The sequence below is a fragment of the Physeter macrocephalus genome, chromosome 6 (assembly GCF_002837175.3).
Source record: "Physeter macrocephalus isolate SW-GA chromosome 6, ASM283717v5, whole genome shotgun sequence".
Taxonomy (NCBI): domain Eukaryota; kingdom Metazoa; phylum Chordata; class Mammalia; order Artiodactyla; family Physeteridae; genus Physeter; species Physeter macrocephalus.
Genome location: NC_041219.1, coordinates 52,193,954 through 52,206,115, shown reverse-complemented (window position 1 = coordinate 52,206,115; position 12,162 = coordinate 52,193,954). Strand labels below are relative to the sequence as shown.

General features: G+C 64.2%; 1 protein-coding gene across 2 annotated transcripts; it reads left to right on the top strand.

Annotated features, from left to right (window-relative positions):
- On the top strand, positions 1–11,811 carry DENND6B (DENN domain containing 6B). Of its 2 annotated transcripts, XM_024127189.2 has the most exons (20): positions 1–184; positions 5,241–5,279; positions 5,351–5,393; positions 6,002–6,114; positions 6,569–6,649; positions 7,216–7,321; positions 7,446–7,525; positions 7,617–7,679; positions 7,954–8,009; positions 8,596–8,718; positions 8,801–8,896; positions 9,019–9,113; positions 9,227–9,292; positions 9,428–9,492; positions 9,587–9,676; positions 9,772–9,825; positions 10,182–10,291; positions 10,397–10,499; positions 10,643–10,717; positions 10,799–11,811. In XM_024127189.2, exons 1-20 carry the CDS (start codon positions 23–25, stop codon positions 10,919–10,921), a joined length of 1,743 nt encoding a protein of 580 aa, XP_023982957.1. In that variant the 5' UTR covers positions 1–22; the 3' UTR covers positions 10,922–11,811. The 2 variants fall into 2 exon arrangements, with proteins under 2 accessions (XP_023982957.1, XP_028346608.1); XM_028490807.1 differs by lacking the exon at positions 8,596–8,718.
- Positions 11,812–12,162: the final 351 nt, after the last annotated feature.

Below are 12,162 nucleotides of genomic sequence, written 5' to 3'. Positions count from 1 at the left end.
GCCGTTCTCAGTAGCAGGGGCCATGGACCAGGGGTCGGGCGCCGGGCCCCACCGGGCTCGCGGCCGCCTCGGCGCGCCGTCCTGCGGAGCGCGGGCTCCGGGGGCACCCTGGGCACGCTTCTCGGCCTGGCTGGAGTGCGTGTGTGTGGTCACCTTCGACCTGGAGCTGGGCCAGGCGCTGGAGGTGAGGGGGGCAGCGGGCCGGGGGGAGGCCGGGGAGGGCGGGTCCTGCTCTGTCGCCGCCGGCTAGTGTGGCTCAGGCATCACCGAGGGGCGCGGGAATCCCTCCGCAGGTGAGGTACCCTCGGGCAGACAGACCCCCCAGGTGGCCTCTTCCTTCTCAGAAACCCTGCACCTGTCACTTCCTGAAAGGTGGGCTCCCAAGCAGAAGAAAAAAAGTTAAGTTGCCAAGACCGCCCTTTGGGGTGGAGGAGCGAAAAGCCCTGCACTTCGGATACCCAAAGTGGTACTCTTGATTTTTCTCCCAGTAAAAAGCTGTATTCTCTCCCTTCCTCTCCCCCGCCTTTCCCACACTGTGATACCTTCTCCCCTCATTTACTCCAGCCAGAATCCCAGGGGTCACCCTTGACTCCTCCCCTCCCTCCACCCCACATCCCATCCGGGGACAAGGCTGACAGCTCCACCTACAGCAGGGCTGTCAGATTCATTACCACTGCTACTGTACCCCCAAGTCCAATATTTGTGGCTCTCTTGCTTAAATCTTTGGAAACCTCCTTGTTCGCTTAGAGTCTGATCCAGACCCCTTGCGGGTCACAACCAGACCCAAGAGCCATCTTTCTGTTCACTGCCCCCAGCCCACCCAGCCTGGGGTTGTCCCCACTACCTGCAAGACTCTACCCCCACCCACGTGGGTGTAGATGAAAACATGACAGACTCAGGGAGGAAGGCCTTCTGTAGTAATGCAGGCTTGGGGGGATGGTCTTCTCCAGGCCCTGAAGGCCATGACATAGACCATGGAGCTGACCAGGGCAGGGGAGGCTGGGAGGTACGCTTCAGCACGCTGTCAGAAGGAACTTTCTGAGAACCCAGGAGGTGGCGCATCCCGTGACTGCAGTTGGCTGAGATGAGGCTGATCAGCCATCATTGGAAAGCCAGCGTCAGGGTGAGAGGGTGTTTTCCAAGGCCTTGCTGAACTCCATGAGGCTGTGGGAAGCCCAAGTCCTAACAAACAGCGAGGGCTGACACTGCCCAGCTCGCTGTGGAGACCCCATTCCACCACACCTGTCCCCACGTGGCGCACCAAATTAACTTGACGCAGGGACCTGAGCACAGAGAGGCGAGGTGATTTGCCTCATGTTACAGAGCCCACATTCCTACTGGTGCCCAAATTGTTCCCAATAAAATCACAAGAGAGTCTACTGTTTCCTTAAGGCGTTCTCACGTATAATCTTCTAGGACTTAACCATTCAGGCAAGAGCTGTTAAAGGCTCCATGTGCTTGGGCTTCTGAGCTTTGCTGAGGCTGTATAGCTCAGGGAGGGGGTGTTGGGGGGACCCACGCCCCTCCTAATCATCAAGTTTGTGCAGGAATCGGGCCGTGCAACCACACGACGCTCATCAGGTTTGCATCTTATCTTTCTTCTCTCCCCTGGAAATCACGGGGAAGATCAGGGGTCATTTCAGCAGAGTCCACAATCACTCATGGAGCATCTGCCCTGCGCTCGCTCATTCTGGGCTTGGCCTGGCCGAGTACCACAGAGGCTCTGGCACTGTGCTTGGCACTGGGACATGATGGAAGACCCAGGGATTGCCTTCCAGGAGCTCATGGATCACGGAGACTCCATGGACAGACGCAGCTCAGAGGAAGGAATGGGGGTTTGGCCATATCTTGGAGGATGAGAAGGAGGCAGCCGGGCAGGGGAGAGGGGGCTGTTTCAGGTAACCCCTCCCCCAAAAGAGCCAGCGAAAGCAAAGGCTAGGAGCCAACCATTCACTCATTCAATAAATCAAGTATTGGGCAACTGCCACCAGCCAGGCCTCACGGTACTGGTGCTGGACACGTGGACGCAGAGCTGAATGCGATGACAGGGCCCTGCCCACCAGGAGTTCACGTTCTGTGCTAGAGACGCAGAGAGTAAGTGGTTCAGGACCCCCTAGAGCACATAGGGTATGTTGAGGGGGTCCCACCCACATGGGTGCACTGGGGCCTGCAGGCGAGGCAGGGATCAGGCATGAGGGGAGAGTGGGCAAGGCTGTGCACATCAGCTGAGCAAAGGGCCTGGCTCTGCTGCCTCAGCCCTTGGAAACTCTCCTCTTGGCATCCCCGCTGACCCGAGAAGCCCATGCAGTGGACCGCGGCCCGGGGCCCAGAGAGTCCCTCCTCCCCCAGGTGTCCGCGTCCTCCCAGGTGCAGCTCCGCGCTGCCCAGTCTCAGGATCCTTTTAGTCTTCAAAAGTACTGAGGGCCCCAAGGGCCTTTTATGTGGGTCGTATCTATCGATGTTGCCTATGCTAGAAGTTAAAACAGAAAAATTAAAAATGCTTACTAATCCATTTTAAAAAACAACGTATACCCTGTGTAAACAAGAGAAGCCACCGCAATGAGAAGCCCGCGCACCGCAGCGAAGAGTAGCCCCCGCTCGCCGCAACTAGAGAGAGCCCGTGCGCAGCAGCGAAGACCCAGCGCAGCCGAAAATAAATAAATATTTATTTATTTTAAAAATATATATATTTCCACAAAACCACCATATTTTCAAAAACAAATTCAGTGAGGAGAACGGCATTATTTGACACTTTTACGTCCCCTTTGAAAGGCCAAATAGAAGGTAGCTGTATCTTCACGTCGGCTTCAGTCAGTTCCCCTTGATGGCCTGGGTCACAGCCCGTGGAAGCCGCACCGCACACAGTGAGAAGAGAGTGAAAAAGGCAGCTTTGGCCTCTGGGAACCTCGGCTACCCACACCACCCTTCGAGAAGCACTTTCCTTGAGGTACCTTCTCCAGCAAAGCGAGGCTCGCTGCATCTGTCTTCCTCAGGGGCGACTGGGTTACAGGAGCTACAGCCCCTGCAGACTGGCTCCCGTGGAAAGGACGAGACCCCTGTGGTTCCAGGGGACGGGGTTCATCGTGTGGCAGACTTCTCGCTCTCTGCCCCTCTCTGAGGGTCTGCTCCACTCCTCTCCTCAGTCAGGCAGGGCTGCCCTCCAGCTCTGCTCCCAGCTTGTGAACAGTGAACTTGGAGCCCTGGGCATGGCTGTGGAGCCTGCTCAGATGCTACAAAACTCCTGTGACTGCAGACCAGATTCAGACCCCTGACCTCAGCACCAAGTGCCCATCGTGGCCCTGCTCCAGCTGCCAGGCACCCGCCTTTCCTCTGCCCTTCCCCACAAGGACACGCAGGGGCCCGAGTGGTCCTGTGGCCCCTCCTCTCTTGGAGCCATCTCAAGGTACGTCTGTGGGTCCGCCCCACAGACAAATACTGTTTGGCTGGCTCCCCTCCCTCCTCTTGGCCCTTCCTTCTTGGTGCCTCCTTAGCTGACATCTTGAGATTTCCACACGCCCCACCTGTTCCATTATTCTTCGGAGACACGTTTTCACGCACTCCACAAATACAGGCACACCTTGGAGATGTTGCAGGTTCGGTTCCAGACCACTGCAGTAAAGCAAGTCACACAGATTTGCTGGTTTCCCAGCGCATATAAAAGTTATGGTTACACTAGACTGTAGTCTATAAAGTATGCAAGAAATACCATTATATCTTAAAAAACAATGTAGATACCTCGATTTCAAAATACTTTCCTGCTAAAAAGTGCTATCATCTGAGCCTTCAGTGAGCTGTTAATCTTTCTGCAATAGCGACATCAAAGATCACTGATCATAGGTCACTGTAACAAATATAATAATGAAAACGTTTGAGATATTGTGAAAATTACGAGAATATGATGCAGAGATGCAAAGCGAGCAAGTGTTGTTGGAAAAACGGCACCTATAGGGTTGCTACAAACCTTTTTTTTGTAAAAAATGCAACATCCGTGAAGCACAATAAAGCAAAGTGTGATAAAACGAGGTGTGCCTGTACAGTATTTGGTGAGGGTCTACTCTCCGCCAGGGGCTGGGAGGCAGAAGTACCTGGGACACGGTCCCTGTCCTTAGGACACTTGGTGGCAGCGGAGGAGACAGAATAGGCCCAGAGCAGCGAGCCCAGAGCAAACAAAGACAGAAGCTATATTATTACAACAGTGCAAGTCCCAGGGCACAGTACCTCACCATCTGGGGGTTCAGGGCACACCCCAGAAGAAGCCTCACATCAGCCAAAACCCAAGTCCTCCTCCGCATGGGAGTTTGGCCGACAGAGTGAGGAGGGGGCCACGCATGCAGGCCCTCAGCTCCTGGCTCCCGGCATAGCCGCTTCCTGGGAGAGCCGTCCTGCTGCATCTGAGCACGGGCCAGGGCGTGCCAGGTCCCCAGGAGACACCTGGGGGCCTGCAGGGAGTGACGGCTCTGGAGGTCCCCTGCCTCTTTCGTTTCCTGTGAAGCAATCCATTCTGGCCATTTGCCTGTGCACAGGGCTCCTGGCTCCCCTAGAGTGTGGCCTGTCTCCCAGGCAGCGCCTGTCCAGCGGGCCACACTCACTGTACCCCCCAGGGGCCTGGGCACTCCAGGGGTCACACTGCAAGCGGGGAGCAGGCCAGAAGCTCCCGGACCCCTGACTAGCAGGGGTTGGAGTGAAGATGCTCAGAGGCAAGGGTGCCGGTGTCAGGCAACACCTGAGTTAAGACGGGATGGGGAGGCTGGCCAGGCCGTGTGGGAGAGCAGGCCCAGAGGAACCGCAGAGCCGCAGAGCCTCTGGCTGGGTGGGGTTGGGTTCGGAGCGCTGAGAGGGTACAGGAGGTGGGGGCCAGCAGGCAGGGCCCTGCCTCCGCTCTAGGTGAGAGAGGAGGCTATGGGGACAGACTGCTGGGACATGGGGGCAGGGGGCCCAGTCTGGGTGAGTGGCCTTGAGGGCGAGGGGTGTGAGAAGGGAGTCCAGGAGCTCACCCCGTTGTGCGCTGGCTGAGAAAAGGGAAGGATGGAGGCCAGGAGTGGCCTCGGGCAGAGAGGGGCCTGGGGAGGCAGGGCAGGGGACTGGAGCCCTGAAGAGAGGAGGAGGGGTCAGCAGGCAGCCAGAGGTGGGGGAGAGCCAGAGGGTCTGACAGCGCTGGGAGGGGGCGGGGGGGGACACAGCTGCAGCCCAGCACCAAGCCTGCCAAGCCCATGTCACCGAGTGCTCTGTGTCCCCCGCAGCTGGTGTACCCCAGCGACTTCCAGCTCACGGACAAGGAGGTGGGTCCCAGCCCTCTCAGGAGCAGACCTCACCCGGGGAGCAGGCCCTCACTGGCTTTCCTGTGTTTCAGAAAAGCAGCATCTGCTACCTGTCCTTTCCCGACTCCCACTCAGGTAGGCCACCCCGCCTCGCCCCGGCCTGGGTGTCTCTCGTGGGCTGTGGGGAGGAGAAGAAGGAGGGAGATGAGGCTGCCCAGGAGCCCCTGCGGCCAGGCCCGCACAGCCTGCACGCACTGGTCCCCTTTCCCGCTCCAGGGAGATGGCCAGAGTCCCACGCCGCAGCAGCCAGTTCCCCGGTTCCCCGTGGAAAGAGGTGTCTCTGGGCAGTGGGGTCTGGTCTCCTTCGTCCAGCACAGGGGTCCCCAGGAGCCGGGTCCTGGCCTCTGCTCCTTTCCGGGGCTCAGGTGTCGGGCCGGCCTGGTTTTCCGCCCCGGGCAGGCTACGCCGGGCCACACGCGACCCCCGGCCTGTGCTTGTCCACGGTGCACGCGCTGCGGGGCTGTGGCTGTGCTTCTCTGTGTGCTGAGTTTAAACCCTTAGGTGCAGGAATCTAGGACACGGGGACCTCTGTCGGGAGACACAGAGCCGGAGGGCTGGGCTTTTCTGAGGCACTTGCAGCCCGGCAGGGGCTTCGCCCCCTCCCTGGCCCCCCGCCCCACGTGCTGGCAGGAGAGGCCCCAGCCCAACCCGGACACAGCGTGAGGGGACCACCTCTTCCCCAGGCTGCCTCGGGGACACTCAGTTCATCTTCCGCATTCGTCGGTGTGGAGGGCAGAGGCGCCCCTGGCACACGGATGACAGGCACTGTGACGTTGGGGCCCCCGTGTCTCTGCAGGTGAGCCGGCCTGCCTCTCCCCCGCTCCCCCCTCCCGCCGCAGGCCAGGGTCAGGCGGCTGTGAGCGGCCCCTTCAGGGCACCTGGCCAGCCCCAGCCAGCAGGGTCTCCAACTGCCGCAGGCCAGGCCCGGCACCCCAGCCTCGACTGGGGGCGGGCCAGCGCCTCTGAGGACTTGCCAGGGTCCCTGGAGCTTTTCCGGAGCTCCACGTGTGCGCCAGGGCGTGGCTCGGTGTGCAGAGGCCGGCGCACGCCTGCGGGTGCTCTCGGGCCCCTGAACCGCTCACCACTGTGTCTGCGGACATGTCCCTGGAGAGCGGTCGCCTGCCTTCCGGGCCGTGACTCCCAGGCAGACCCCGGTCTGGGGAGAGCACGCAGCCGCCTGCGTGGGGGTCCGAGGGGGCAGGAGGGGGCGTGAGCAGTGCCCGCGGCCTGGCCGATACCCCTCCTTCCAGAGGGAGCCCGCACACTACTTTGGCTACGTGTACTTCAGGCAGGTGAAGGACGGCTCTGTGAAGAGGGGCTACTTCCAGAAGGTGAGCAGCAGGCTGCTCTGGGGTGGCCCCGTGGAGAGTTGGGGGCCAGCAGCCATGGGGAGAGGCTGATGGTCTGGGGGGGTCCTGAGCCTCCAGGAGCACCCACCCCTCCGCAGCCCTGGCCACTTGGCCCTGGGCGGGGGCCACCGTGCCACCTGGGGCCGGGGCGGCCTCCGGGGAACAGGCTCCGCTGTCCCTCCCTCACCCAGCCCGGTCTCTGGCCCAGGCCTCCCTGCTCCTCGCTGAGGCAGGAGGGGGCCCCCCGTCACACTTGCAAGATTAGGACGACTTCAGTCTTGAACTCAGACGCCAAAAGCAAAAGCTGCTTGAGCCCCGGGGAGACCACGCCATGATCCTGGCCGCGTGCATTTCCCTCTGAAGGCCGGGGTCCAGCCTTGCCCCGCTGCACCTGGGGTTTTCTAATAGCCTGGAGTCCCATGTCAGGCCATTCCTGGGAAGTCGGTGGGACACCCTGCCCTGGGCGACCCTGGATGAGCCGGGCCTCAGGGGTCCCCGCAGGGTCCCAGGGGGCTGGGATGACATCTCACCGGCCCCGGGCCCTGCAGTCTCTGGTGCTGGTGTCCCGCCTGCCCTTCGTCCGGCTGTTCCAGGCGCTGCTGAGCCTGGTCGCCCCCGAGTACTTCGACAAGCTGGCGCCCTGCCTGGAAGCGGGTGAGTGGCCGGCAGGCGCTGCCAGAGCTGCCTCGTCGTCGTCCCAGCTGTAGCTCCTGGTGGCTCCGGCGGGCGGGCAGCTTCCTCCAGGACAGGCTTCTGACGCTGGCCCCGTGTGTCACAGTCTGCAGCGAGGTCGACCAGTGGCCGGCCCCTGTGCCGGGGCGGACCCTGAACCTACCTGTCATGGGGGTCGTCCTCCAGGTGAGGGCTGGCTGGCTGGCATGGGACGGCCCCCGTGCACGTCGACACGCCCCCCGGCCCCACCGGCCGCAGCTGCTTCCTTCATCCACAGGTGCACATCCCATCCAGGACAGACACACCTGAATCCGCTCCTCCAAAGCAGTGCAGCCACAAGGTGGGCGCCCTGCTCCCAGGCTGGTGGCCCCATACCTGCCTCCACCCTCCACCCTCCCACCTGCCTGGGCCTCCCCACCTCACCTGCTGGGGGCCCTGGGGGTTGGCCAGACCCCAGACACGGGCCTGCATCTCCGTGCAGGGCTGTGGGGCGTGGGGAGGCACGTGGGTAGGGACTGCGGCCCCCGGGACTCGCCCGGGATGACCGGTGCCGCTTGGGGCTTGTGGGGTGCCACCCTCCCCCTCGGCCTGAGCCCACCCGCCCTTCCCCTCAGAACCTGCTACCAGCCCCGGTCGTCCTCACCAGCGTCCACGAGCTGGACCTGTTCAGGTGAGCCCGGCGGGCCACCGCCTGCTGCCCGGGAGGTGATGAGCCATCCACGAGGCTCAGGCCCATCGGGCCGGGGGCGCTGGGGGCCGTCGGGAGTTAGCCCCCAGCCCGTTCTGAGAGGGAGAGTCACGCAGAAGGGAGCCCGGTGCCCCGATGTCTGCCCCCAGAGGAAGTGAGCACGGTGGGCAGGAAGTCGGGTCCTGGCAGGCAGGTGCAGGGAAGGGAGTGGCTGTGGTGCGAGATGCTGCCAGAGGTGCCCTCTCTGGGGGGCCAGCAGAGGACTCCACCTTTGGAGACCCTCTGGCCCCGTGCTGGGCCCAGCGGGAGCCAGGGCTGTCGGTTTCAGGCATGGCGGGGGCGCGAGGCCCGGTAGCACAGGTGGTCAGAACGGGGCGGGGGGGGCGGGGGGGGCGGGGGGGAGTGCCCTGGCCACGCCCTCGGCGTCTTCTCGAGGCCTCACCGCCGCCTTCCCTCTGGAGTGAGGCCCAGCCTTCACCCAGACAGGGCCTGCCTGGGCCTGGGTGGGGGCAGGCGGGCAAGGGCTGGGGAGCCTCCCACCCGGCCTCCCCATCGCCCCGCGGCCCAGGTGCTTCCGGCCCGTGCTGGCCCACGTGCAGCTGCTGTGGGAGCTCCTGCTCCTTGGGGAGCCCCTGCTGGTCCTGGCGCCCTCGCCCGCCGTGTCCTCGGAGATGGTGCTGGCCTTGACCAGGTGGGTCGGGCGGCAGCGCGAGGCGCGGGGGGCGCTGGGCCAGCCCTGCGAACTCACTGTCCCTGCGGGCCCCTCCCCCCAGCTGCCTGCAGCCCCTCAAGTTCTGCTGCGACTACCGCCCCTACTTCACCGTCCACGATAGCGAGTTCAAGGAGTTCACGACGCGCACGCAGGCCCCGTAAGTGCCGCCCTGCCCGCCCTGCGCCCGCCCGCCCTGCGCCCGCCGCCTGCGTCCGCCGCCTGCGTCTGCCTCTCCTCCCGCCCTCCCTCTCTTCTCTCTCTCTCTCTTTCTCTCTGTAGACCAAGCGTGCTCCTAGGAGTCACAAACCCTTTCTTTATCAAAACGCTCCAGCACTGGCCCCATGTCCTCCGCATCGGGGAGCCCAAGATGCCAGGTGAGGCCCCCGGCCTCCGCCCAAGGGTCCTGGGAACGCGGGGCCTCGCCGGGTCTGAGCCTGCGGAGGCAGAACTGAGACCCTGAGGCCCGGCCATGGGGCGTGTCTTGTAGGGGACCTTCCCAAGCAGGTCAAACTGAAAAAGCCCTCAAGGCTGAAGACCCTGGACACCAAGCCAGGTCTGTGCCTCTCCTCTCCTCCCGGGACCCAGAGACACGCCTTGTGGCGGGGTGGGGTGGGCAGATGTGCTGACACAGCTGAAGGGGGTGCCCCGCCCCCGAGGAGAGAGAGCGCTGCCATTCTGCCCTCTCCAGGCCTCTACACTGCGTACACGACCTACCTCCACCGAGACAAGGCCCTGCTCAGACGACTGCTTAAGGTACCGCCGGGGGGCGCTCCGGGGGCGGGGAAGCTGGGCTCGGTGTGTGAAGGGGGCGCAGCCGGCCTGCTGTGGCTCAGCCCTCGCCCCCCAGGGCCTGCAGAAGAAGCGGCCGTCGGACGTGCAGACTGCAGTGCTGAGGCGGCACCTCCTGGAGCTCACGCAGAGCTTCATCCTCCCTCTGGTGAGTTCCCGCCGGCGGGGAGGAGGGTGCCGGGCTGGAGGGGCAGGCAGCAGGCTGCGGCCCAGACCCCAGACTCACTCCCCTTCCCCCCCCAGGAGCACTACATGGCCAGCCTCATGCCCCTGCAGAAGAGCATCACGCCCTGGAAGGTGTGGTCCAGGGAGGGGCTGGGAAGATGGGCCCTATGCCGATCCTTTGGCGGGGGTGGGGGGGTGGCGGGGGCATCGTGGGTGTGCAGGAGCCCCTGGGACCAGCCCGTCCCCACACCTGCAGGTGGCCCTCACAGGGAAGAGAAATGCAGGCCACACGGAGCGGGGAGGGGTTCGAGGCCCTCTTCTCTGGGAAGGGTCACCCTGGGATCTGTCCCTGCAGGGTGGGGGCTGGGGGACACACAAGAGGTCCGTCTGCCAAGTGCCCTGGGGAGGGTCCTGACCAGACAAGGTGCAGGGCCTGCTAGGCCGTGCCCCGCCCCCCAGCACCCAGGCTCACCCAGCCCCTGTCTCAGACCCCTCCCCAGATCCACCCCTTCCGCCAGGACGACTTCCTGCGTAGCCTGGAGCACTCGGGGCCCCAGCTCACCTGCCTCCTCAAGGGCGACTGGCTGGGCCTCTACAGGTGGGTGGACAGTAGGTAGGGTCCTGGGGCCCCTGCTGCTGGTGGCCGTGCCCATCCCTCAACACACAGGGTCAGCCCACAGCTGCTGCCCCTTGCCCCCCACAGGCGGTTTTTCAAGTCCCCCCATTTTGATGGTTGGTACCGACAGCGGCACAAAGAGATGGCCCAGAAGCTGGAGGCCCTGCACCTCGAGGCCATCTGTGAGGCGGTGAGGGGGGCGCTCGGCTGCGGGAGAGCGCAGAGGGGTGCGAGCCCCGAACGGGGGCTGGAGGAGAGTGCAGGGAGGGGCGGACACAGGCCCAGAGCTGGGCGAGGGCCTTGGCGACAGATGGCCTCATCTTGTCCCCGCAGAACATCGAGATCTGGATGAAGGACAAGTCCGAGGTGGAGGTCGTGGATCTGGTCCTGAAACTTCGGGAGAGGCTGGTGAGATGCCTCCCAGCCCTGCCCTGCCTTGGCCAGCCAGATGGGAAGGTCGCCTGCCCCTGACCACCGCTGCCCCTGCAGGTTCGGGCACAGGGCCACCAGCTCCCGGTGAAGGAGGCGACGCTGAAGCGGGCGCGGCTGTACATCGAGACGGTCATCGGCTCCCTGCCCAAGGACCTGCAGGCCATCCTGGGCCCTCCCTAGGATGGGGCCCATGGCCCGGGGCCCGGCTGCCCCTCGGGGCCTAGGTCTGGCCGAGCTTCCCTCCCCTCAGTCAAGCACGAGCTCCCCCGCCCAAGCTCCCGGCTGCCCCCGGCCCCCCACCTGGCACCACCATCATCCCAGCAGACAAGGTGGCATTTGGAACTACAGCCTGGCCCCTGACTGTTGGCGGATCACGTGCGCGCAGAGACTCCCCTCCCCCTGGGCCCCACCTGCCCTCTCCAGGGTCTCAGGCAGGGGTGGGGGGCAGGCTGTGAGCCCTGCTGATCTGATCTGGGCCAAGACCACGCACCCCTCCAGGAGCCCATCTGCGCGAGCCCTGCAGGCCCAGGCGTTGCATCTGATGCGTCCTTTAGACCCACCAGGCTGCCCAGCTCAGGACGGAAGGAGGCGGCTGACAGGCAGACCCCTCTCCTCACACAGCCCGCCCCCCCGCCTGTCTTGCCTGGGGGCTGAGGCGGGAACCTCGCCTGTGGTCATCGCCTGGGAGGGGAGAAGCCGCTTTGCCCGGAGAGGAGCTATGCCCTGTGGTTCGCTGGGATGCCGCCAGGACCCGCGTGGCTGCCAGGCGGGTCCAGGGCATTGTCTTTGTTCCACTCCAGGGACACCCCACCGGGCACCTTCTCCGTTCACTCTGCCCTGCGCCGCTGCTCGGCTGGCAGGCCCTCGAGTCGCCCCCGTGTCCATGCAGCCCCACAGGCAGCGAGGGGCTTGGACTCCAGCCTGACCAGGCCCCTGCAGCCAGAGCCCTTCACAGCCACCGCGGCCGTGGGGCACCGAGCTCCTCGGCAAGGGGCGGAAGTCCCTCAGAAGGGATCCAGGCCACCATGTGACACCTTGGAGCACCGGGCCAGGCAATCCCCGGTGCTGTCATCGGCACCATCACAGCTCAGTGATGTGGCAGCAGTGTCAGCTGGGGGGGGCGGGGCAGGGGGTGAGGCGGGGACCCAGGGCTGCAGGCCCTTGGGTAGGTCCCACCGCATCCAACCCCGGATGCCTCGCCTGAGGCACAAGGCCTCGTAGATGCCCGCGTGGGCCTGGGCGGCAGCCTGAGCTGAGTGCTGGCTGAGCCATGTGGTGCGGGAGGCAGGCCGAGCGGGGGGCTTCCCCTTCTCTCCGGATGCCCCACAGTCCGTGTCCCGGGATGGAGCGCTCACGCAGCCGCTCCTCCCCAGCGGGCTTCGGTGGAGCCGCCAGATGTCAGCAGGCGCTGGCCTCAGAAC

Bases quoted from the DNA above. Each gene is read 5' to 3' on its own strand.
- DENND6B (XM_024127189.2), top strand. From the start codon at position 23: ATGGACCAGGGGTCGGGCGCCGGGCCCCACCGGGCTCGCGGCCGCCTC. The intron at 8,719-8,800 runs GTGGGTCGGGCG...CCCTCCCCCCAG, and splicing joins ATGGTGCTGGCCTTGACCAG to CTGCCTGCAGCCCCTCAAGT. The intron at 9,677-9,771 runs GTGAGTTCCCGC...TTCCCCCCCCAG, and splicing joins AGAGCTTCATCCTCCCTCTG to GAGCACTACATGGCCAGCCT.